Source organism: Ictidomys tridecemlineatus, unplaced genomic scaffold (genome assembly GCF_052094955.1).
Source record: "Ictidomys tridecemlineatus isolate mIctTri1 unplaced genomic scaffold, mIctTri1.hap1 Scaffold_48, whole genome shotgun sequence".
In the NCBI taxonomy this organism is placed as follows: Eukaryota; Metazoa; Chordata; class Mammalia; order Rodentia; family Sciuridae; genus Ictidomys; species Ictidomys tridecemlineatus.
This window is the reverse complement of record NW_027523119.1, coordinates 1364519-1390658: the sequence shown is the minus strand read 5'-3', so window position 1 is coordinate 1390658 and position 26140 is coordinate 1364519. Positions and strand designations below refer to the sequence as shown.

Here is a 26140-nt window from a genome sequence, read left to right as displayed (position 1 = left end):
AAAAATTATCTCATCTCCTTTTTCTCATTTTACTGTATTTCTTTGCAGCATTTCCCCCTGTTTATATGTGTTTATATTAACGTACAGTTCATCAACATTTAAATCTTAGTTTCTGCTTTTTTTCCCCACTTCACATTTAATTGTGAGCATTTTCTGTACCTCAAAGCTTTGAAATAAATACATCTGCCTACTATTCCATTAATTGAACATACAATAACCCCTAAATGAATTATGTTGTGCTAAGTCTTCAATCTAATACACTGTTCCATTGAAAAACATTACCAAAATCTTCAAAGCATAGTTATTTCTTTAAGATAGATTACTAGACATATATGCTACATAAAAGGATATTTATCTAACCTATCCCATCTTTTATCCCACTTTTAAGACTTCTGATACATATGAAACTACTGGTCAGGATGGCTGTAAGAATTACCAGTTCTACCAACTGCACCCACACTAAATTATTTTATAAGGTTAGTTTGACTTAAACCACTAATTTGTGTTTTAGCAACTGAAAAAGAAAAAAAAGGGGGGGCAGTGACTATATAAAATAATCCTTGTGCTTATGTGCTGAGGTATAAGTAAGTTAATTTACTCACAACAAGAACAGTTCTCCAAAAGAAAATGACAAAGGATACAATCCCAAAGAAAACAGTGAAAACTACAGGCTTCCATGGTAGTCCATAAAAATCAGGCCCAGGTTGAGTATCATCAGGCAATGTAGTAAACAGCTGAAACAGACAAATTAGAAGAAATGGGAAACCTTAAATTTATAACAAAACAGTCACAAAGAATCATGGCAATTCTAAACCAATCTCCTCATCAGAAATCAACCTCCTCAATATTTTCCAATAGCTTCTTCAAGAGAGAGGATACTGGCAGTCTCACATTTTTTGTTGGCTTGCAGTGTTTTCAAGTATAATGAATCTAAATACTTTTTTAAAAAATATTTATTTATGTATCTTTAGTTTTAGGGTGGACACATTGTTTTGTTTTTATATGGTGCAGAGGATCCAACCAGTGCCTCATGTATGCTAGGCAAGCGCTCTACCACTGAACCACAACCCCAGCCCGAATCTAAATACTTTAAATTGAGCATACATTTCCAGTTTGTAACAGGCCCTATATCATCACATTGTCTAACACCTGGCTAGAATCCCTCTGGATCATTCTTTTCTCTTAGATAACCTGGTTTTTATAATTTAAAAAATTCATTTAAGACAAAAACTTAAATATATGAAAGAACTAATTAATTTTATGGCAACAAATAAAAACAATGATGATATAAGATTTTAAATCTTACTTCCATTCCACTCTTATATAAACAGATAAGTGACATGTAATTTCAGACAACTCTTGAAAACTGGCTTAAACTTCTCTGAATTTAACATCCTTCTATAAAATTCAAAGCCTAATTTTAAATGGTTGCTCAAAGGCAGTGCAGTAAACACCTGCCTACTCTTCCCTGTTTTCACCGCCCTCTACACGTAATAGGAGATAACTGTCATTTGGGCCCAATTCCCCAGCAGTCTCCGTAGGGAAAACACCTGTAGTAACCTTAGCTGTTTGGATTGTTGGCTGCATTTCGGAACATACCATGAGGTTGTCACCTCTATTCCGTCAAAAAAAAAAAAAGTGCAAGTGGGGAAAGCTCAAGTACACTCTCACCGGCCTCGCTTAACAATACACTCAAGTCCTGCCTGCCTTGGGCCCGACACACTCCATTTCTCCGTTGCCACGACAGTCAGTGCACCCACTCCGCCAGAACTCAGCCACCCGCCTGCCAGAGCTGGGGTCCCTCCCTGGGAATGGGACCGTCACCTCCAGTAGCTTGGCAATGAGGGCTGCGTAGAGCACCGACAGGGGTCCCAGGAGCTCCGGGTCCCCCGGGAAAGCAGTGACAGAAGGCACAGTGGCAGGTACTGAGTCCATGGTGTAGGGACAGCTGAGCGGAAGCAACGCTTCCATGCAGAACAGCACAGGACCCTCTTTCACCGTTTCCTACTTCGGTAGGACCCAGCGCAGGGGGCGGGTACTGGGAGTGAACTTTGCCTTCCTCCACCGCAGGCGCTTTCCGCCCAACGCAAGTAAAACGCGTCATCAGAGGAAGCCCCTGGGCCCACAGCAGTGAGAGGACAGAGGATGCAGAGGGGCGGGCAGGGAGCGGAAAGAACCAACTGCGGAGCCCAGCGGGGGACAGCGCAAGGAGAGCCCAGCAGAAGAGTCCAAATGAAAGGACTCCAGAAGGAAAGAGGCTCACCTGTCCCCGGAACTGGGAGAGGACCAGCGATTTAGAAGGCCCTGGAGGAAGCCAGGGAACTAGCAAAAGGGGATTATAGGCAGAGACTAGGAAAAAGGAGAAAGTCAGGCCTCCCAGCTCCTCCCAGAGCAAAACCCTTTTGTCAACGTGTTGAGACACCAGGTACCTACCTGCCCCAAAAGTGCAGACAGAAGAGGAGAAGCTTCTCCTGCTCCCTTATAAAGGACTACTGCTTGGACTGGGCTTTCCTTCCCTGCTCAATCCAGTCCTGTTACTTTCTCCAATTGTGGATGACACTCTTTTTAAAAAGCCTTACCCTAAGGAATCATGTCATTATCACCCCACTCCGGTGGCTTCATTTCTGGATGCCACATTTTAAGGTTGCATGACTTGTGGAAAAGAACAGAATCATGAATAGCCCCCGAAAAGCACGTGCTAAAAATTGAAGAAACTGGGGACGTTTAACTTGGGGAGGGAATGAACATATGTGGATCTTTAAAAATCTGTCATCAAGTTGATTATAGTCAATTCAAAAGAACAAGAATAAGCAGGAAAGCACTGAAAAAGAAGAGCAATGAAGGGTACAGGGAGGGCAGACTATATAATTAATTCATGTACCCTCGTCCAAGCCCAAGAATACATAGAGATTGTGGGACAGAATAGAGAATCCAGAAACAGAACCAACTGGACACTTGGGGTACAATAAAAGTTAGTTTGGGGAAAATAGACTTTCTAATAAGTAGCGTTACCACATGGAAAATTATAAAATTGGATTTTTCTCTACTTATTCAAAAGATAAACTACAAATGGATAAGAAACATGAATGTAAAAATAGAAAATAAACAAGTACTAGAAAATATTGGGTGAAATTTTCTATGTATTATGAGTGGGCAAAACCTGCCTCATTGAAAAAATCTTTCCTGGCTGTATCTAAACCTGCTACACACACACACACACACACACACACACACACACACACACACACACACACACAGTTTGACAATGACAACCTGAGAAAAAATATTTGCAACCTATTATTGTCCAAAGAATCATGTTCCTGAAATATAAAGAACATTATAAATAAAATGGCCAGCAAACCTATACAAAAATAGGCTGAAGAAATAAACAGATCTCAGGAAAAGAAATGCAAATAGCTATAACATATGGAAACATGCTCTGCTTAGCTCATAATGAACAAAATACAAATTAAACCACACCAAGATACCATTTCTCACTTGCATTGGCAAGATCCAAACGTTTGACCACATACTCAGTAGGTGAGAGAATGTGGGGGAATACAAATTCTCAGATAAGTATACAAAATGATACAACCCTTATGAATGAGATTTGGCAACATCTCCCAAAACTGCTTATATATTTACCTATTAACTCAACAATCGCACTTTTTTTTTTTTAACTTTTTCAGTGCTGGGGAAGGGTATCTAGGGCAAGTGCTCTACTGCTGAGCTATAGTCCCCCAGCCCTAACTTCTAAAGATACTGGGAATACAACAACAAATGTTTAAAACTTGTATTTACAAAACTATGTTATTCAAGCATTAATTATAATAATACAAGATGGTCACAAAAGGCTGAAACAACCGTCATCAATGAAAGTTGTTGAATAAACCAAAGAAGAAAGAAAATAATTTTAAATACTGCTAAGAGCTGGTTTCCAGAATATATATTTTTAAAATGAAGTAGAGAAAAATATTTGTAGAATACTAATTGTATCTTAGAAAGTGAAAAAAGATGAGTATATTATTTCTTATAGCTTTGAGGTAAAATTGACATGCAATAAATTACATGTATTTAAAGTGTGCAATTTGATAAATTTTAACATGAAATTATGAAATCACCATTATAATCAAGATAATATACACATCCTTTACTTCCAAAAATATTCTCATTCTCTAGGTAATTCTGCCCTTTGTCACCCTTCCTTCTTGCCCCCCCCTTTCCCATTCCTCCAGCAAAATGTCTATCTTAATAGATTGCTTTGTATTCCTCAAGTTTTATGTGTATGGGATAATGTATTTTCTATGGCTTCTCTTATTCAGCATAATTTGAGATTCATCTACATCCGTTTATCTATCATCTATTTTTATTGCTGAGTAGCATTTCATTATATGTACATACCACAATTTGTCTATCATCTATTGATAGACATTTGGATTTTTTTCCAGTTTGGGGCTTTTACAAATATAAAATTCCTCCTATTGCTATATAACTTATATTTTCTTTGGAAAAGAATGGTTGGATATGACTGGTATATGTTTACCTTTTTAAGAAGGTGATTCTACCACTTTATATCCCCACCAGCTGTGTACCCATCCAGTTCCTCCATCTCCAACCACTCAGCACAATTGTCTTTAATATTAGATATTTAATAAGTGTGTAGTGGCAACTCTTATGCTTCAAAATTGCATTTCCCTGATAATTATGTCAAGCATTTTTAATGTCTTTATTTACTATCTGTTTATCTTCTTTGATGAAGTGTTATTTTACAGGACTATATTTTTTCTAATGAGTTCTAAGAGTTCTTCATATATTCTTGATGCAAGTCTTGATAAATGCTTTACAGTAATTTCCTCCCAGCTTGTGTTTTTTCTATTTCATTCACTTCAAAGTGTATTTTGAATTACAGAGGTTTTAGTTTGATGAATCCCACATTGTCAAATCCTTTTTAATGCTTTTGTTGTCAAATTTAAGAAATCTTTGCCAAACCTAAGTTCAACAAAAATTTTTCTCTTATTTTTTTCCTAGAGGTTTTGTAGTTTTGAGTTTAATATTTAAGTCTGTGAGTTAATTCAGGTGTCTAATGCAAGGCATGGATCAATATTTTGCATATAAATATGCAGTAATTTCAGTACCATTTGCTGAAAAACTTCCCATTCTCTACTTGTCTTTCCATCTTTGTCAATGACTGTTGCCATATATATTGTGTATCTATCTCTGAATTCTTGGCTCTGTTCCAATGTTTTGTCTGCAATCCTGATTACTGTAGCTTTAGAATATTTTTTGTTCTTTTTTTCCTCTTCGTATGGTACTAGGGATTGAACACAGGACCTTGCATATGCTAGGCAAGTGCTCTACCACTGAGCTACATCCCCAGGCCTAGATTAAGTCTTGAAGCCACGTATTCTAGGTCTGTTGCAATCAGCTTGTCATTTTCTACAAAACTCTGCAGGAATTTTGATTGGAATAATGTTGACTCTGGTGATTAAACTGGGATGAATGGACACCTTAGTCTTCTGACTCATAAATTAGGTATATCTCTCCATTTAGGTTCTCTTTAATTTTTATCAGCAATATTTTATAGTTTTTAATATATACATTTTAGTTTTTGCCACGTTTATGTTTAAATACTTCATATTTTTATTCTATTGTACATGGAAATCTTTAAAATTTCAATTTCTAATTATTCATTGTTAATATATAGAAAATATAATTGCTTTTAGATGTAAATTTTATCTGTCAACCTTACAATAGCTTTTTTCTAGATCATACCAGATTGTATCTATATATATTCATGTTATCTGAAAATAAAGAGAATTTTATTTCTTTCTTTCCAATCTGAGTGCATTTTATTTCTTTTTCTTGCCTTAGTATACTAGCTATTTCCTTACTGCACCCCAGTACAATGCTAAATAGATGTAATGAGAGTGGACATCTCTGTTTGGTTTCTGATCTTGGGGAAAAGTATTCAATTATCAACCATTAAGTATGAGGTTAGCTGCATTTTTTCAGAGGATATTTTAAGCTCCCTTCTATTCCTAGTTTGTTATTTGTTTTTCTACATCAATAATAAATGCTGAGGGGCTGGGGTTGATACTCAGTGGTAGAGCACTTGCCTAGCATGTGTGAGGCAATGGGTTCGATTCTCAGCACCACATATAAATAAGTGAATAAAATAAAAGTCAATCAAAATCTAAAAAAAATTTTTAAATAATAATCAGGGCTGATTTTTTTTTACATGTCGATGGGATTTATTGTCACCTACTTGTACATGCACACAAAATAACAATATAATTTGGCCAATATTACTCCCCAACATTTCCCCCCTCTGCTATATTTTTTAAATGCTTGTTTTGTATCTCTTGAGCTAAACAAGAGTATGGAATAATGTATTTTCTATGGCTTCTCTTATTCAGCTTTTAGGTACATCAATGTGGTAAATTTCATTGATTTTCAAATGTTAAATAAATTTTGGATTCTTGACATAAATCCCCATCATCAGTCTAGTTTTTGTCTATGATGTATTTTCCTTTTACATATTGTTGTATTCGACTTAAATTTTTGTTTAGAATTTCTGTACAGATTCATTGGAGATCTCTTGAGAGGTATGTGATTTTCTTTTCTTGTTATATCTTTGTCTTGGTTTGGTGTAGTGATAACACTGGCTTCATAGGAGAAATATTTCCTTGCTTTAATATTCTACAAGGGTTTAGTATTACTAATACTATTAGGAATTAGTATCATTTCTTCCTTACAGGAATTGGATCACCAATAAAGCTATCTGGGTCTTATATTTTTTTCTTTGTAGAAAGGTTTTTACCTATACCTTCAATTTCTTTAATAGTCAACAAGGTTTATGAAGTTGTCTGTTTTTCTTGAGTGAACTTTTGCAATTTGTGGCTTAAATAGAATTTCTTCATTTCATCTAAATTGTCAAGTTAATTAACATAAACTGTTCATAATATCCCCATTATCAGTCTAGTATCTGTGAAATCTGTAGTTATATCCCTTCTCTGATTGCAGATATTGGTAATCTGTGTCTCCTCTTTTATTTCCCTCACTAGATGTTGATCAATTTTATTCATCTTAAAGAACTAGCTTTAGGTTTCATTGATTTTCTCTTATTTTCCTTTTTTAAAATTTTACTGACTTATAGTCTTTATTATATCTTTTTTTCTTGCTTACTTGGAGATTAACTTATTTTTCCTTTTCTAGTTTCTCATAGTAGGAACTAAAGTCAATGACTGGAGACTTCTTTTTTAATAAAGCTATCTTGGGCCTGGTAGTGCTATAAATTTTCCAATAACGCTTTAGTGACATTGCACAAATGGATATGTTGTTTTCAGTTTTATTGAACTCAAAATATGAATTTCTTCTTTGATTTATTTGACTCAAAAATTATTTAGCAGTGGGGGCTAAGGTTGTAGCTCAGTGGTAAAGTGCTTGCCTCACATGTGTGAGGCACTGGGTTCGATCCCCAGCACCACATAAAAATAAATGTACTGTGTTGTTCATTTATATATATATATATATATATATATATATATATATATATATATATATATATATATTTAGCAGTCTGGCACTAAAGTTTTCAAATATTGGAGAAATTTCCAGATTTTTCCATTATTGATTTCTCATTTTATTGTGTTCAGAGAACAAGCTTTGCCTGACTTTGAATACTTTTATATTTATTGATAATTTTTTTAAGATCCAGAATACAGTTTATCTTGGTAAATGTTCCATGTGCACTAAGCTCCTTGGGAGTTTTCTATAAACGTCAATTAATTTCAAATGGATGGATTGATTATGTCATTCACACTTTCTACAATCTTACTTTTATTTTTCATTTTCTGCCAATTGCTGAGGAGAGGATATTAAAATCTCTAAATGTAATCTATAGGATTCATCATTTTCCTCATAATTCTATCAATTTTTATACTTCATGTATTTTGAAGGTCTAATATTAAAAGTACAAGCATTTAAGTTTATTATATAATCTTGACTGATTCCTTTATCATTAGGAAATAACTTTCTTGAGTCCCGATGATATATTTTGCCCCACAACCTCTTTTGGTTTAATGTAGCTACTCCAGATTTCCTTTCACTAGTGTTTAACATGAGATACCTTTTTCAATCATTCTAATTTTGACTTCTTTGTGTCTATTTACAGTGTTACTCCCTTAGACATCTATTTGGGTCTTGCTTCTTTAGGCAATATGACAATCTCTGTTTTTAACTGATGTATTTAGATACTTTCCACTTAATAGGATTACTGCTGTGCATAGGTGTAAGCTTAATATAATCTTCTATTTGTTCCTTCTGTTCTTTGTTCTTTTTCTTTTCTTTCTGTCTTCTTTTGCAGAAATACCACTATCGGTATTTTTAGTGATTCCTCTATTGGCTTATTAAGCTATAACTCTGTTTTCTAATCTTAGTGCTTCAGGGTTTAGAATGTACATCTTTAATTTGTCACAATATACCTTCAGATGATACTGTATTACTTCACATATTCAATAAGAACGTTACAATAATTACTACCCTTCTGAGATTTATACTGTTGTCATGTATTTTACTTTACATGTTTTCTAAATCCCATACTACACTGATGTTTGTCTTTAAACAGTCAATGACTTTTTAAAATGTTCAAATAAGAAAAATTATTTTAAATATTTATGCACACAGTCACCATTTTCAGTGTTCTTTACTCCTTTATTCCATTATTTCCATCTGCTGTCTTGGTGCAAGTGTAGGGTGAATTCTTTCAGCTTGTATGTCAGTACAAGTCTTCATTTTAGAAAGATATTTCACTGGGCATGATATTATCGGCCAACATTATTACTCTTCAAATATATTAAAGGTATCACTCCACTATATTCTCTTATGCCTAATTTCTGACAAGAAATCTGATGTCATCCTTAGTTCTTCTCTACATAAATGTTTTCTCTAACTGCTAAGATTGCTCTTTATCACTGGTTTTGAGCAATTTATTTATGATATAATATACCTTGATATAGCTTTATTCATGCTTTTTGTACTCTAGTTCCTTTTAATATCTTGGATCTGCAGATGTACAGTTTTCACAAATTTTTGAAAATTTTTGGCCATCATTTCTTAAAATATTTTTCTGAATACCTCTCAACGCTCAACTTGAAACTGTCCCACAGCTCACTGATGCTCTGGTTCACTTTTCTTTAACAGAAGAAATTTTCCCTGTGTTTCATTTGGGGTACTTCTCCTGTTATGTCCTCAAGTTCACTAACAATTTCATCACAAATGCTTATTCTGACATTAATCCCATCCACTGTGTTTATCATATATTTTCAACTCTAGAAGTCTGATTTTCTTAAAATGTATCTTCTATATCTCTTTTTACCTTTTTAACACACGAAATATAGTAGTAATAACTTTTTAAAAAATGCCATTACCTCATTCTAACATCTCCGGCAGTTCTCGGTTGGCTTTGATTGGATGATTCTTCTCCTCATCATTGTGGATTGTATTTTTCTTGCTTCTTTGCATGCCTGGTAAGCTTTGATTCGATGCCATACATTACGAATTACTATTCTTAATATTTTGTATACAATTAAATTACTGGAAACAATTTGATTCTCTTGGGTCTGAATATTTGCTAGGTATTACATAAATTGTAATAGTCAGTCCGAGGTAACGCCCTTCTGATTATTCTACCCAACTTCCTTAGATAGTTTTTTCCAGGTGCTATTCTGGTCCCTGTGTTAGGACCTGTTCCTTCTAATCACTTAAGATTGTTTCTCTGACTTGCTAAGCAGTTTCATCACACTTATGTGCAGATCAATACCCTGCTGAACACTCAGAGAGCCTTTCACAGATTTCCAGAATTGTCTCTCAATGTAGCAACCTTCTTTTGGTACTCCACCCTGTGAATTCTAGTCACTTCGGTTTTCCTGGAATCTCAGCACCATCTCTCAATTCATGGTATCCTCTGGTTCTGCCTGACTTCCCCTTCTTTGTCATGGCTTGGGAATCTCTTAACATAGTAAAAGCTGGGACAACTAAAGAGCTCACAGCATTTGTTCCTTATGTTTCCAGAATCATTCTTTGTTGCTTGATCTTCAATGTTGCTGGATCTTCAAATTTTATCTGTTTGTGGGTTTTTTTTCATATTTATTTTAGTTGTTTCAGTTGGGAAGGTGAAGCCAGTACCTATATAAAGCTATCATAGCTAGATGTAAAAATCATTTGCTTTTCTTTTTCTTTTTATGGTGCTGGGGATTGAACACATGGCCTCATGTATGGTAGGCAAGTGCTCTACCACTGAGCTACATATCCCTTTTCTCATTTGCTTATTTTTTTAATAACAGAATACATAATGAAATAAATTTTAAAAGTTAACTATAAAAGAGAGTAACATCAGGGTAGACAGAACTGGGACAAAAGCTAGAATTCTTTCAAAATCAGGCAGGAGAATCACAAGTTCAAAGCTAGCCTCAGCAACTTAGCAAGTCCCTACGCAATTTAGTGAGAACTATCTCTAAATAAAAAATAAAGAGGCTAGGTATGTGGCTCAGTGGATAGGAGCCCTGGGTTCAATCACCAGTACTAGAAAACAGAAACAACTTATTTTTACAAATTAACTTTGGCTCTTCTAAATATTTAAATAATTGTAAAATAAACAAAAAAATCTTTATAAAGTAATACCTAAATATTGAAAGCAAAAATGAAACAACCTGTGACATCAAGTTGGTGACAAACCACAGAAATGAATTAGTTCAAACATACCTTAGTGGGATATAGCTTAAAGACAAGAGAATTTCATTTCAGGAATACATTCCTGAAAGTATTTTAAATAACATAAATATAGTCTTGTGTTGCTTAATGATGGGAATAAATTCTGAGAAACACATCTTAGGCAATTTCAGCATGTAAACATCATTGAGCATACTTATACAAACCTAGAAAATATAGCCATTTCCACACGTAGGTATTCATATATGGTATATCATCGCTTTGGGGATAAAAACCTATAAGATATTATTATACTGAATTCTGTAGACAATTGTAACATTGTAAATGTTTATATATCTAAACATATCAAAACACAAAAAAGATATTAAAAATACTAGGTGACAAGAATTTTTTAGCTCCATTATTATGCACTAATGACCAAAATGTCATTAAGTGGCACAAGACTGTAAACAATTATACTGATGTCATTGAAAACTGGAACTCCAACATCAGAGAAAGAAAACACAAATCTAAGATAGATGAAGTGAAGTAAAATCTCTCCTGAATTTTCATGGGAATTATCTAAATGACATGATGAAAAATCCCCACATATTTCTGAGCTTTGTTCACTAAAAAGGCCTACAAATGACAGTCAATTTGAGCAATAAGCAATCCTAGTACTTGGAATGTAGCCTCTAAATATCATTTCCTATTGAAAGGAACCAAAGTTCTTTTAGAGAAATAGTTCCTTCAAGGTCTGGACAGGGAATGTTTAAGATGAACTTGGAATATCTCATAGTTCAAAAGCAAGGGAAATAGGTAACAATGACCACTAGGTGGTGGCAAATGGTCCCAGGAGCCAAGATAAAGAGGCTTCTACAAGGCAAAAGGGGGAGAAATTGAGCATCAGGTAAGAACAATTACTATTCCTAACTGGATTAAACACACCCAATATTTTTAAATGCATGACGTCATATTGACTCTTAAATAAAAGTTAAAAAGATTTCAAAAGCCCCTTTGGGTATCATTTGATAATGCTAGAATACCACCTTACTATTCTGAAAAGTAATGAAGAAAAGGAATCAAATGTTTATCTCCTGCCTTAACTATACAAACCAAATATCTGTGTAAAGAATAATCAATCATAGCCAGGTGTCGTGGCACACACTTGTAATCCCAGTAGTTCGGGAGGCTGAGGAGGGAAGATAGCAAGTTCAAAGTCAGCCTCAGCAAAAGCGAATTGCTAAGCAACTCAGTGAGACCCTGTATATAAATAAAATACAAAATAAGGCTGGGGATATGGCTCACTAGCCAAGTGCCCCTGAGTTTAATCCCCAGTACAAAAAAAAAAGAAAGAAAGAAAGAATAATCAATCATAAATTTTTATTTGTATAGGCATCCCAGCCTTTAAATGAAGAAAGAAAAATCCCAGCAACTCAGACCATTGCTATTTTGCAACCTGTAATATATTAGCAAATCTCACCAAGGTCACTGTTGACTAGTAGTCAACATCAAAGGAGAGGACATGCAGATGTCAATTTAATATTTTATTAAGTTTTCATAATAAACAGAATTGAACCTAAACCTGACTACCAATTTCCAAGAAATATAAAGCAACAGAGAAAGGCTGAGGTTGTTAGCTCAGCACTTGCCTAGAATGCATGGAGCCCGAGGTTCAATCCCCAACACCACCAAACAAACAAACAAAAAAAAGGCAATAGAGAAAACAGGTTAAATTGTTGTACCAGGGGGATGTCATTTATTCACCAAAGCTACAATATATCCTAGAAGTCCCACAAACATATTTTTTTCAATTATCGCAAAAAGTTACAACAAAAGGATAAATCAATAGAGAGTAACTTATATGAGACTTGTTCTCCCACTGAAAGCAACCAGAAAGTTGGAATATATATATATATATATATATATATATATATATATATATATATATATATATATATATATATATATATATATATATATATTTTGGTATCAGGTATTAAACTCAGAAGCACTTGATCACTGAGCCACATCCCCAGTCTCAGCCCCATTTTGTATTTTATTTAGAGACAGGGTCTCACTGAGTTACTTAGCACCTCACTTTTGGCTTTGAACTCATGATCCTCCTGTCTCAGCCTCCCGAGCCACTAGGATTAAGGCATGTGCCACCATGCCCAGTCAAAATATATTTTTAAAGAGCTATTTTTCAGATAGAAAGCCACAAGGGACATGCAACTGTCACCCCTAAGAGCAGGAGAACAAATAGATGAGCATTTCACCTGGAGGCACCCTCTAGACCTCAGTTTGGGAAGGGGAACCCAAATAGGGCATAACAGTCTCACTGAGGAGAGAGAGACCAGAGTTCCAGGAGATTAAGCAGCCAAAAATATGTAGAGAAAACTACCAGAAAGATGGGAGCCACAAAGAAAGAGAGTTCCAGAAATCTGCATGGAGGTGGTCTTCAGTTTGGGGCTACATTCTAAGCAGTACCTGCGAGGGCCAAGAACAACTATAAGCTAACCAATCCCACAGTTGGCACTGAGCTGGGAGAAGTCTGGATTCCAGCTAGCCAGAGAGAGTTGACATACAAAAACAGTATGGTCAACAAGCTCATGAAGAAGTATTTGATCCAGGCATCATGGCACATGTCTGTAATCCCAGCAACTCAGAAGGTTGAGGCAGGAGGATCCCAAGTTTGAGGCTGGCAACTTATCAAGGGCCTAAGCAAGTTAGTGAGACCCTATCTCAAAAGAAAAAAAAAGTTCACTCAATATCATTAATTATCAGGAAATAAACTCACAAAGACATACCCACTAGAATGGCCCAAGTGCTAGTGAAGATGAAGTCAAGTGGAAGTCTCCTAAATTGCTGGTGGAAATATAAAATGATTGTGGTCATTTTTTAGCATGGCTTGACAGTATCACATAAGATAAAAACATACATTAAACATAGGAGGCAATTGCACTCCTAGATATAAATGAGTCCATTTATAGTGGCATATATATGAAATAGTACTGTAGGAAAAATGAATCTATAGTTTAAAAAAAAAGTTATCAGTGGTTGCCTGGAACAGGTGGTGAAGGAACTCACTGGGAAGGATCCCAAGGAAACCCCTTTTCTAGTGAAAAAACTATTCTATATCTTGATTATGGTAGTTTTTACATGGGCATCTACATTTGTTAAAACTCAGAGTGTGCTTGCTTTGGCAGCACATATACTAAAATTGGAACAATACAGAAAAAATTAGCATGGTCCCTGAGCAAGGATGACACCCACATTTGTGAAGCATTCCATAGTTTTGTGGAACCAACCCTTCAACAGATGAATGGATAAAGAAACTGTGGTACATATATGAAATGGAATATTACTTATAGCCTTAAAAGAGAAAAAAATTACGGCATCTGCGGGTGAATGGGAATATCAGGTTAAGGGAAGTAAGCCAATCCCAAAAACCAAAAGCTGTATGTTCTCTCTGAAAGTGGATGCTGACCCATAATGGGGGTAAGGTGGGTGGTAAGAGGCATGGAAAGAATGGAGGAACTTTGACTGGGCAAAGGGGAGGTAGGACAGGTGACGGGGCATAGGGATAGGAAAGATGGTGGAATGAGATGAACCTTATTACCCGAGGTACATGTAGGAATACAAATGTGTTGTGTACAACTAGGAAAAGTTTTGTTCCATTTATATACAATGAATCGAAATGCATTCTGCTATCATGTATAACCAATTAGAACAAATTAAAAAAAACTCACTGATATTAGCTATCAAGGAATTACTGTTAAGTTGGGTGATGGCCCGTGGGTTCATTATACTACTCTCTGTGCTTTTCTTTAAAGCTTTTCTAATTAAATTTATTTTTTAACTAGTACATAGAAACAAACATTATAATTATTGAAGTAGGTAACATGACATTTTGATGCATGATTACACTATGTAACGTTTAAATCAGTTAAATATATCTACCTCCTCAAACATCATTTCTCTATGGTAAAACTTTCACAACCTTTTCTTCTAGTATTCTAAAATGTACAGTATGTTATGGTTACCTATAGTCCCCTACTATTCTCTCTGCTCTTATTTGAAAGTTTCCATGATAAAAATACTAAAAATAATTTTTAAATTAAGATATAACTTCAAATATTTAAAGGATTTCTATGTAGAAAAGAATTCAGTTTTATAGAGGAAATCATGTGGAGGAAAATTTGGAGTCAATACAAGGATGAACTAGACAACAGAAGAACATATAGCCTTGTAAGAGAGTGACTCATGCTAGGAAATACTGGTGTACAGGCCTCATAACTACTCGTCAGGGCCACAGTAAAGAAAATAACAGCAATGAGTGAGAAACTAGACTAACAGCCTTCCAAGGTTTCTTCTAACACTAAGATTCTACTAAGATTCCATTGATCAATGAACCTGATTGGTGCACATCTCCCAAACACATCAGAGCCTATTACTCTCCAGTCCTATCAGATATCATACTACTTGTTTAAGATTTTACATTGATTTGTTCATAATTTTTGCATATATTTGTTAAGTCCTTTTCTTAAGGCTTTCAAAAATCACAATCATGCCTTACACCTGTTAGACTCTTTTAGTCCTCACACAATGTCCTGTACATACTGGGCCATCAAAATGCCTTTTTGAAATCTCCTTTCAAATCAGTCTTTTAACATTGTGCCTCTTCTTTGCCACTCACGTCTATGTCTTACCTATCACCGTACAATCACTGACACACCTGCACCACATTCGTGTCCCCTGACCTAGACCTAGAGGAGGGCTCTGTGCATACCTAAAAATATGAATAAAGAAATCCTTTCCATATCGTGAGGCTGTTAACTTTCCAAGTGATGCTGATTCATTCTGATAATCAAATTATGACTGTGGAAGACTGCTTTAATCACTGGAAATATCATTATTCTAACTGCCTGGCTTGTACATACCCCTTACCCAGATGGCTGCCACCATCATGAACAAACATGGAGCCAACTGAAAAATGATTTGTTTCTCCCCACCACATCTTTTCCACCCTGGTGGTCTTTCCTCCCCAGGTATTCATTGATTTATACCACCTTCTGACTGCCTACATGAGAATTAGGGGGTGCGTAGGGGTAAAACCCTTCAAAATGCCAGACACCTCACCAGACATTTTACCTTGTCAAATCATTTAATTCTTATGATTGGAGTAAGCATTATCTACATTTTTCAGATGAGGAAAACTTTTTTCAAAAGTTTACTTATTTGCCCAAACTTCTAAATGATAACCTTGGGATTTGAAACCACATCTACCTGGCTTCAAAATCTATACATTTTACAAGGAAAACAACAACATCATCTTTCTTACACAAGCCTTGAAATAACACAATCTACAGGAAACAACTTCAGTTGAGGAGGATTACTGTCACAAAGGCCCTAGGACCTCCAACCTCTAAAAGCTTTCTCATTCCTATAATTAAATTCTAAAAGTCCAATATCAACAAATACCAATGGGGGGGAGGTAAGTCCTAAAATGCTTAGATAAGCTTCTAGACAGATTAAATGTCTTGTTTGAATCATGATTTTCTTTAGAAAGATCAGCCTTAAGTGACTCTTTCTAAGAAACAGATCTAACCTAATTCCTTTTCATTCTTAAAACTTTCTAAGGATCCCCACTATTAATGGTCTAATGCTACTTTGGCTCATGACTTCAGTTAAGATTTGCTGGCCTCTCCAACAGGCCCATCCCCCTCCAACTTCACGCTTTACAACACCAACTATTCACATTCTCCTGCCCTCCCCAAATATCCTTTCTTCATGTTTCCATTTCTCTGAACACATTTCTTCTGACTGCCAGCTTCCCCCACCACCCCAGCCTGTCTAATCAACAACAAACCACATGTCAGACTCCTGTTTGCCCTTTGCCTGTGCTTCAAACACATCTCAACCACTTTCTGACCTTATTGATCACCCTTCCAACCATAATAAATGCATTTATGGACAATAATGTTCTACCATCGAATAAATACCTCTCTTTCTGTCATTATCTTACTGTGTTTCAAGTGAATGCTGTTATCTCCCTGCCAGAATGAAAGGTTCTGAGGGGAAGAACCAAGTTTTTATAGGTGTGCAAATGTCCAGCCTTGGTAGACAGCAAATCTTCCTCATGTGCTAAACCAAGTAGCCATTAAAGCCACACCCCTATGGCTTTTGTTTCAGGAGCTATCTACTCAAAGGATCAGGAGTAATTTTCATAAAGACATTTTAAGTTCTTCACTTCATGACCAGAAGCCACTTAAAAACTAATAAATAATCAACATTCTAATTGAAGAAACTATGTCAAACTTACCATCTTAGACAAATAAAGCAAGAATGAATGTAACAAGAAAAGTATGGTGGTGGCATCTTCTGGCTCTTCCACCTTTATCTCTAGTTGGTTTTCTGTATCAGCAGCATCAACAGGAGTACCTTCTGTTATAAGTAGCTCTAAAATTGAAAGGGGAAATGGCTATTTTATTTTATGCTATAGAATAAGAATTGTCTCTCTTCAGTTTCAATATTCATCGAGTGTTTCACTAAATATATGAGTCACAGTGCCTGGAATATTTGGCTCTCCTAAAGACAATTAACACAGAGAAGAAAACTTCATAATCCTAATTAGAGCTATTAGACCCTTCAATTATAAAATGAACAATCTCTAGTCTACTCTCCACTACTTCAATGGCCATAGAACTGCTACCAGAACAATATTCACTCAAGGGAAAATTTAAAACCAGAGATATATAGACCAGGGTCACATTCAACAAACATGGATTTAGTGCTGGTGAAACCTTGTGTTTAAAATTTTAGGAAAGCTGAAATAGAGGGAGTCTTGGTTTGCAGATTTGCAGGTGGAATGAGCCAAGGCTTAACACAGTATCTGGCACCTGGCAGAGATACTCAACAATTATTTATTGAATGCACAGATGACAGCTATTTAAAAAGAACACAGTAATATCAAGAGAGACTAAAGGGAATTGGATACAGACCTGCATTGAGGCTCTGTGAATGAGGTAGAATTCCAGTAAGAACTGAGAGCTTGTAGGGGTGGAATTTCAGTATGAGTTACAGCCTGGGGTACGTTTGATTAAACAGCAGGAGTCCAACATGCAGTTATTAAGAAGTTGGACCAGTTGCTTCTAAGGTCTTTCTCAACCCTGAGATTCCCATTCACTACTATTTTTTTAAGCTTTTGCCTAATTTTTTTTAGTTTAGTTTTTGATGGACCTTTATTTTATTTATTTGTATGCAGTTCTGAGAATCAAACCCAGTGCCTCACATGTTAGACAAGCGCTCTACCACTGAGCTACAACCCCAGGCCCTCCATTCACTATTGGTCTATGAATTTGACTGCTGGTGAAGTCTGCACCATAGGCTCAGCATCTCAGCAACCTGAGCGGGCTGGCTGAGGCGCCGGCAGAGCCGGAGGGGACACACGCAGGGTCCTGAGGCTCTGTCACTCCTGTGCCCCACCCGTCATCCTACGACCCCCTAGCCCAGCCCACGGGGCAGGGGACCGGGGGATCAGAGCCCCATGCGGCCCCAAAGAGCCACCACGGAGACCCTGGGCTGCCCGCCCACCTGTGGACTCACTGCTGCATTCGTCGTCTGCACAGAGTTTGTGCTTCCACAAGGGCCAGCCGGTGCTCGGGTCCAGTTGGCCCGGCACTCACCAGGTCAGCCACAGCACGAACAGCAAGAAGAGCAGCACTGGCGCTGCAGCCATGTTGTGGTCACCTTGGGGAGTCGGTGACAGGGTGGAGTAGGCTGTGGCGGGCGTCAGGGGGCGGAGGCGGGGCTCAGGGGGGCGGGTGGGGTGGGTAGCAAAGCACAGAGGGGTGGCGCCCGGGAAGGCTTAAGCCTTTCCCGGGTGACACCTCAGCAGGGATATCTGGGGGTCAATCCACAGACTCTACTGGAGAACACACGGAGCTGGAGCTCCGTCCTTCTCTAGTCAAGACCTTCTCATGGACTGAAGACCTTCTCCTCTAGTCGCTGCCTTGGCAACTAGAACTCTCCTTCTCGTCCAATCACCTGCCTTTGCTCCTGTGACCTCACAAGCGACCCTCCACATGATTCTAGTAGTCACCCACCCATCCCCCACCCCTGCCAACTGGTCCTTTCTGGCTTTCCTTAATGTCTCATTTCTGGTCCATCCTAAACTAGCCCACTCCACTTCACCATCACTCCCATCCCCCATTCCTGGTCTGGTACCTCCTTTTCTGAACTACCAAATCCCACCCATGACTTGTCACAGCTAGTCTATGGTTCCAGGCTCCCTCCCCTTCAATCTCTTTGAGGTTCCTTGAAGCCCCACCCCAAGATCCCTCTGATTAGGAAAGGGGAAGGTGAATAGAACTGTGAGTGAGGGTGTAAACTGGAGACAGTGGCCTGCTTTTTTTTTAAGGCGGGGACAGGTGGGGGCAGAGAGATGGACATTAGTCTTCAGGCTAAGATCTTGAGATTCTTATCTTTATCCGTAAGGGAAGAAATTATTTAATTCAAAAGCATATTTTTAATTCTCATTTTGTGCTACCAAAGCCCTAGCATGGTGTGGGAGTGGATGAAAATCAAAAGACAAGATATCTGGTCCTGGTCGGAAAAAGTCCACAACTTAGTGGGAACCAACTGACAAAACCGATTGTCAGAGAAGAAAGCTAGTAGCTAACATTTCTTGAAAGCTTTATGTCCAGTTGTTATTCTGAAGGAAATTTTATTTTATTTTTTCTGACCTCTAAGAGGGATCTTACATTTTTCTACTTCCCTTTCCAAGACTATTCCCTCTTTTGCACTGTGTAATCTTGAATTTAAATCTGAATTAGTTGCATTGATTTTCCCTTGTGTTAATAGTCAAATTATGATACAATTTGAATTATTGAAATGCATATGGAGGGGTTTCTTTTCTTATTTTTAATGAAAACTCACGTTTTTTAAAATTAGCACCTAGGGGACTATAGGTGGAGACTTAATATGTAGAGTCATCAGCATGATAATTGTGATTAAATAAACACAAATCAGTTCATGACAGATGATTTCACTTACTATTATAATCAGCTTTCTCCTCTATAAAACAGCACAATTAGTCCTAAATTGGCATTCACTAATTGTATATTAGAGTTTCAAGGAAAACAATGAAGAGTTGGTAACTAGCATAATGATTGAGATGTGTTTTGACATCAGTAATTATTATTATTTTTAAGATGGGGGTCTTGCTATGTTGCCTAACCTGATCTCCAACACCTGGACTCAAGCAATCCTCCTGGCTTGGCCTTCTGAGTAGTTAGGACTACAAGTCACCAAACCAGCCCAGTAATTATTGTTTAGTAGATCTCTTTTTGGACACTAAAATCACTACTAATATGATTGTATATGTTTGAAATTGGTTTTAGGAGCAACATACAGATTTGATGCAATTCCCATCAAAATACCCATGAATTGGTGTGAATATACTTAGTATACAATGAGAGATATGAAAAATTGTGCTCTATATATGTAATATGAATTGTAAAGCATTCTGTTGTCATATATAAATTTAAAATAATAATAATAATAATAATAAATGTCATTTTTCCAGAACTAGAACAAACAGTCCTGAAATCCATTTGGAAGAATAAAATATTCAGAATAGCCAAAACAATTCTAAGTCAATAAAGCAAGCTGGAGGCATCATCACAATACCTGACTTCAAATTGTACTACAAAGCTATGGAAATAACCACTGCATGGCTCTGTCATAAAACCAGATACATAGACCAATGGGAAAGAAGAGAAGACACAGAAAAAGATCCAACACAGTTAACACTCATCTGATTCTTGACAAAGATGCCAAAAACATATTGGGAGAAAAGACAGGCTTTAAACAAGTGGTGCCAGGAAAATTGGTTATCCATATGTAGACAAATAAGATTAGACCCTGTACAAACTTGAAAGAGATCAAAAGCCCAGGAATTAGACCAGAAACTATGCAAATCCTTGGAAGAAAATATACATTTGAGACTCCAGCATATAGGTACAGGCAATGACTTTCTTATTAGAACTCCTAAAGCTCAGAAAATAATGACAAAAGTTAATAAACAGAATGGCATCAAATTAAAAAGCTTCTGCACAGCAAAGGAAACAATTAGTAACATGAAGAAAGAACCTAAGGAATTGGAGAAAATATATTTGCTAACTACTCTTTTTTTTTAAGAGAGTGAGAGAGAATTTTTTAATATTTATTTTTTAGTTTTTGGCGGACACAACATCTTTGTTTGTATGTGATGCTGAGGATCGAACCTGTACTGCATGCATGCCAGGCGAGCGTGCTACCGCTTGAGCCACATCCCCAACCCTGCTAACTACTCTTTGACACAGGATTAATATCCAAACTATATAAGAAACTTTTAAAAACTTAACACCAAAACCTCAAATAACCTAGCTTAATTGGGCAAATGAATTAAACAGATACTTCTCAAAAGAAGAAATAAAAATGGACAACAAATCTATAAAAATGTTCAACATCATTAGCAATTAGGGAAATGCAAATCAAAACTACAGTGAGCTTTCATCTCACTTTAGTCAGAATAGCAGCCATCAAGAATATGAACGATATGGGGCTGGGGTTGTGGCTCAACAGCACATTGCTTGTCTAGCACGTGCAAGGCCCTGGGTTCGATCCTCAGCACCACATTAAAAATAAATAAATAAAAATAAAGGTATTGTGTCCAACTACTTAAAAAAAAGAATATGCACAATAATAAATGCTAGAGAGAATGTGGAGAAGAAGGGACACTTTTTTCTCTGTTGATAGGATTATAAATGAATATAACCACTATTGAAATCAGTATGGAGGTTCCTCAAAAGACTAGGCAGGAGACCACCATATAACCCAGCTATACAACTACTCAATGTTTATCCTAATGAATTAAAGTCATAATACTAGAGTAGTACATGCATACCCATGTTTATAGCAGCACAATTCACAGTTGCCAAACTATGGAACCAAACTAGGTGCTTATCAAGGATGAATAAATAAAGAAAATGTGGCATATACACACAATGGAGCTTTATTCAGCCATAAAGGTGAATTATGTCATTTGCTGGAAAATGGATGAAACTTGAGAACATTCTGTTACACAAAATAAGCTAAACTCATAAGATCAAGGGAGCCTATGTTTTCTCTCGGATGTGGAAGCAAGAGAGGAAAAAGGAAAAAAAAGTGAAAATCAAATGGAGATCAGTAGAGTGTAGGAAAGAGACCAGGAGAGGGAGGAGTGAAGGGAAAATACTGGGGAATGATATTGGCCAAACTGTAGTGTTATATTGTGCATGTGGAAATATGTAACGACAAATACTGCCATGATTTACGACTATAATGTATCAACAAAAAAATGGAAAAAATAAAAGAAAGCAAACAAAAGAACAAAATTGCTTTCATGTATATATGTATGTATGTATGTATGTATGTATGTATACAGCCTAGCCAAACATCTATTGTGAGCATAACATTAATACTCTGGAACAGTGTTGAGCAAATCATAGCTGTAAGCCTGACACTGTTTTTTTAAATTGTTCCCTTTATTCCTTTTTTCTCTTTCTTTCTTTCATTCATTCCTCTCTCTCTCTCCCTTCCCTCCTTCCCTCCCTCCCTCCCTCTCCCCCCCCCTCTCTCTCTTTCTTTCTTTCTTATTTCCCAGGCTGGCCTGAACTCCTAGGCTCAAGTAATCTTCCTGCCTCAGCTTTCTGAGTAGTTGTGACTGTTGGAGCACACCACGGTGTCCAACAATGACACTTGCTTTTGTAAACAAAGTTTTATTAGAACACAGAAGCTTATATTATTTACCCATAGTCTAGGCTGTTTTTGTGCTACACTGGCATTTGAGTGGCAATTAAGACTTGCCTACAAAGTCTAATATGTTTATTATCAGTCTCTTTTCAGAAAAAGTTTGTTGATCCATGATTAGATTATAGACTAAAGTCAGCAGAATGAATACATAAACATTTCTTTTCTTACGACTAAAATTGGCTGTATGAAATGAGATAAATGATCTATTAATTGCCAAGATATATGTCTCTTCCCTATAGAAAGTGTGTATTCAGGACTAGAAATCTTGGCACTGTGTCATGTCAAATGTAGGAAAAAACCTGGCAGTTCATTTTGATGAGACTTAAGAAATTTCTTTTCCAGGGCATTTTGAGGTGTATCTAAAATTTGTAGATAATACAGGGAAGAACATTTTAATCTGCAAATAGATTATGTTCATTATTAGTTTGTAATCATTTCACAACTATCATATAATATTAAAGCATCATAAGAGACTGCCTATCATAATAGAAACTTTTATGACTCTAGCCATTAACTTGTATTTTTCTACTTATTGTAGACCCATACTTTTAAGCTAGTGCTATTGGTAAAATATATGATTATTTAACTCTGATTGCCTTACTAATTTTGACCAGTTTATTTTTCAGATATCCATTTTGGGGTTTACTCTTTCAATTAATTTTGGGCTCCATGGGCAATGAAATTGTTGTTGAGTATGTAAGATGTTGCAGTTTCTATGTAAGTTCACCTAAGTTCTTCTACCACTATTGATGGGCAAGGATATAACTAATTTAGTACTTTTACTTGAAACTGTTATAGTTCTACTGTACGGGATTTGTTTTCCTGACACAAAAGAGTATAAAACTAGAAAAACTAAACATTTTCAGGTATTAATTTCAGAGAGATGAAGCTCAAGTAAGATGGTGGTCATACTGAGTTAAGGAGAAAATTATCAAAGTGCAAGATTATCATAGTGGTTGGAATTTTGTGGACAAGAATGTCTGAGCTATTTATGGTGGGTGCAATGTGATTATGTGTGTGTGTTAGAGAGAGAGAATACTAAAAGCCTGGAGGAAATTTATTTTTGATATGAATGTACCAGATGAGACTCTTTAAGGCTTAGCAGAGTTTGACTGCTATAAAGGAGACTGAAGATGATGCTAAATGGCAATGTTGGAAGAAATTAGGTTTTCAGCAGAGTCAGGTTGCAGCAGCTTCACTAATATATCAGGTACTTAATTAAGAGTTCATAAATAAGCCTTAGCAAAAAGAACCACACAAAAAAGAGTAAAGGGAAAATGGTAGACCTAAATTTGAAACCAAAATTGATTCATGCTGAAAATGTATGAGGAAGCCAGAAAGGAAAAAGGAAAAGAAAGGTGTGTGTGTGTGTGAAAGGAATCTGAGGGCAATCAAAGGGAGATCAGTAGAATAGAGGAAAGGGATCAGGGGAGAGAGGAAAGCAGGTAAAAGAGAAATACTCAAGAATGATATTGGCTAAGTTTTATCACTATATTGTACATATGTATGAAAACATAACAACAAATCCCACCATTATGTACAAGTATAATGCACCATGAAATATGGAAATAAAGAAAAATACCAAACCTAGTGAGGCACGGAATATGCTTATAATCCCAGTGACTCAGGTGGATGAAGCAAGAGGATCACGAGCTCAAAGCCAGCCTTAGTAAATAGAGGTGCTAAAGCAGCTCAGCAAGACCCTGTCTCTCAATAAAATACAAAATAGGTCTGGGGATGTGGCTCAGTAATTGAGTACCCTGAGTTCAATCTCTGGAACCAAATAATAATAATAATAACAATAATAATAATAATAATAATACCAAATCTAATATGATCAAAACAATTCACCAGTAATTAGCCTGCATGACACATAAAACAGAATATCCTTTATAGGAAGAAAACATAATCCAGACTTCCTATGATGTATCGTCTATAAATGACCAGAATATAATTAAAAAATTTTTTTTGGTACCAGGGATTGAACCCAGGGGTGCTTAACCATTGAGCCACAACCTCAGCCCTTTTTTGCATTTTATTTAGATACAGGGTCTCATTGAGTTGCTAAGTGCATCCCTTAGTTGCGGAGGCTAACTTTGAACTCTTGATCCTCCTGCCTTAGCCTCCTGAGTCGCTGGGATTATAGGCATGTAGAATATCATTAAATTTTGCCAGAATGCAAAGAAGATAGAAAAATGAGAACCACAAGAGAAAATATCACATATAAAAAAAGTTCCGTGAGCTGACCCAGATGTTAGGATTAGCAGAAAAAATTTAAATAGTTTTTATAACTAATTTCAAGGAGTTAAAGAAAAGCTTAATCATAATGAATACGTAGATATGGGTGTCAACATATAAATGAAAAATTTCTTTTAAAAGAAATAAAAAGTACGGTATTGGAAACGAAAAATTCATGAAACAAATCTATCATCAGATTGTATAGTGCAAAAACAGCAAAAAGTTAACTTGGAGATAGACCAATAAAAATTATCTGGTCTAAAAATTAGAAAGAAAAAAATAGAGACTTGGTTACTATCAATACAAAGTGACCTAACATACATATAATTACATTTCTAGAAGAATAGAGGCATAAATTGTACAGAAAAAAAATATTTAAGACAATGATGACTAAAATTATCCCAAATTAACAAAAAAGATGTCAAGAGATTTAGGAAACTCAGTGAATACTAAGGTTAGTTACAAAGCAAATCACATCTAGATGCATCAGAGTCAACTGTAAATGATCAATTAGAAGGAAAAAGGTCTTGAAGGCAATTAGAAAAAAGTGGTGTGTTATGCATTGGTAAAAATGACTAAAATGATAGCTGACTTCTTATCAGAAATGAGAGGTTAAAGTTAATGGAAAGGTTTAAGGTGCTAGAAGACAAAAACTGCTAATCCAGGATAAATCTCTTCAAAACTGAAAGCAGAATAGACATTTTAAAATAAATAAAAAGTAAGAAAATTCAATACCAATAGATCTCTACTATTAACAATGCTAAAAGAACCTCTTCAGGATAAAAGGAGATGATCCATCAGGTAGAAACAGATGCACTGTGTGTTTTAGTTAACTGTGTAATAAACTTAATGGTTTAAAATAAAAATTCTTTGTTATTTTTTCCTTATTCTATGATTTGGCTTTACATAACCTGATGAGTCCTTTGCTCTAGGTATTTATTACTGCTTATGTGGTTTCCTTTCGCAGGGATTGTTTAACCAAAGGTAGAACTGACAAAATCCTCCTACCTCAGCCTCCTGAGCCACTGGAATTACAGGTGTGCACCACCACTCCCGTCGGAAAGCGAAGCAAAATCCAAAGGACCACCAGGTAAAGTGACATCTTACTCCCCTAGTCCAGCCGCCGTCCCCTCTCCACAATCTCTATTTGCAATGGAAATCTTACACCTTCTGGATGGGACAGAATGATGCAAATCTCTGGCCAAACAAATGGGAAGGCAGCATCCTATAGTCAGTTCTTGGTTCACTTCCGTTAGCCGGTACCGGCTCAAGGGGCTGGCAACTTCGTTCCAACCTTCAAAGGAGGAGTTGGGGCGGGGCTAGGTTTTGCGCATGCTCCCAAGGCAGGTTTTGGGGC

General features: G+C 36.3%; 1 protein-coding gene and 1 non-coding gene across 4 annotated transcripts in view; one reads left to right on the top strand and one right to left on the bottom strand.

Moving 5' to 3' along the window:
- Nucleotides 1-26058, bottom strand: part of LOC144373769 (transport and Golgi organization protein 1 homolog) — a 44637-nt gene extending 18579 nt beyond the window's left edge. Inside the window, exons 1-2 of one of the 3 annotated variants that reach the window (XM_078036772.1) lie at nucleotides 25792-26058; nucleotides 603-734 (exon numbers count right to left, since the gene is read on the bottom strand). Coding sequence is in view for 2 of the 3 variants with exons in the window: in XM_078036773.1 (XP_077892899.1) it covers nucleotides 603-734; nucleotides 1825-1971 (279 nt within the window). In the remaining variant the exon portion in view is untranslated. Of the gene's footprint in view, nucleotides 1-602; nucleotides 735-1824; nucleotides 2131-25791 lie in introns of those variants that run through there. The other 2 variants (XM_078036773.1, XM_078036771.1) reach the window with 2 other exon arrangements.
- LOC144373776 (U6 spliceosomal RNA) lies at nucleotides 13901-14007 on the top strand. Its single transcript, XR_013433326.1, has one exon. It is a non-coding gene; the product is annotated as a U6 spliceosomal RNA (small nuclear RNA).
- Nucleotides 26059-26140: the final 82 nt, after the last annotated feature.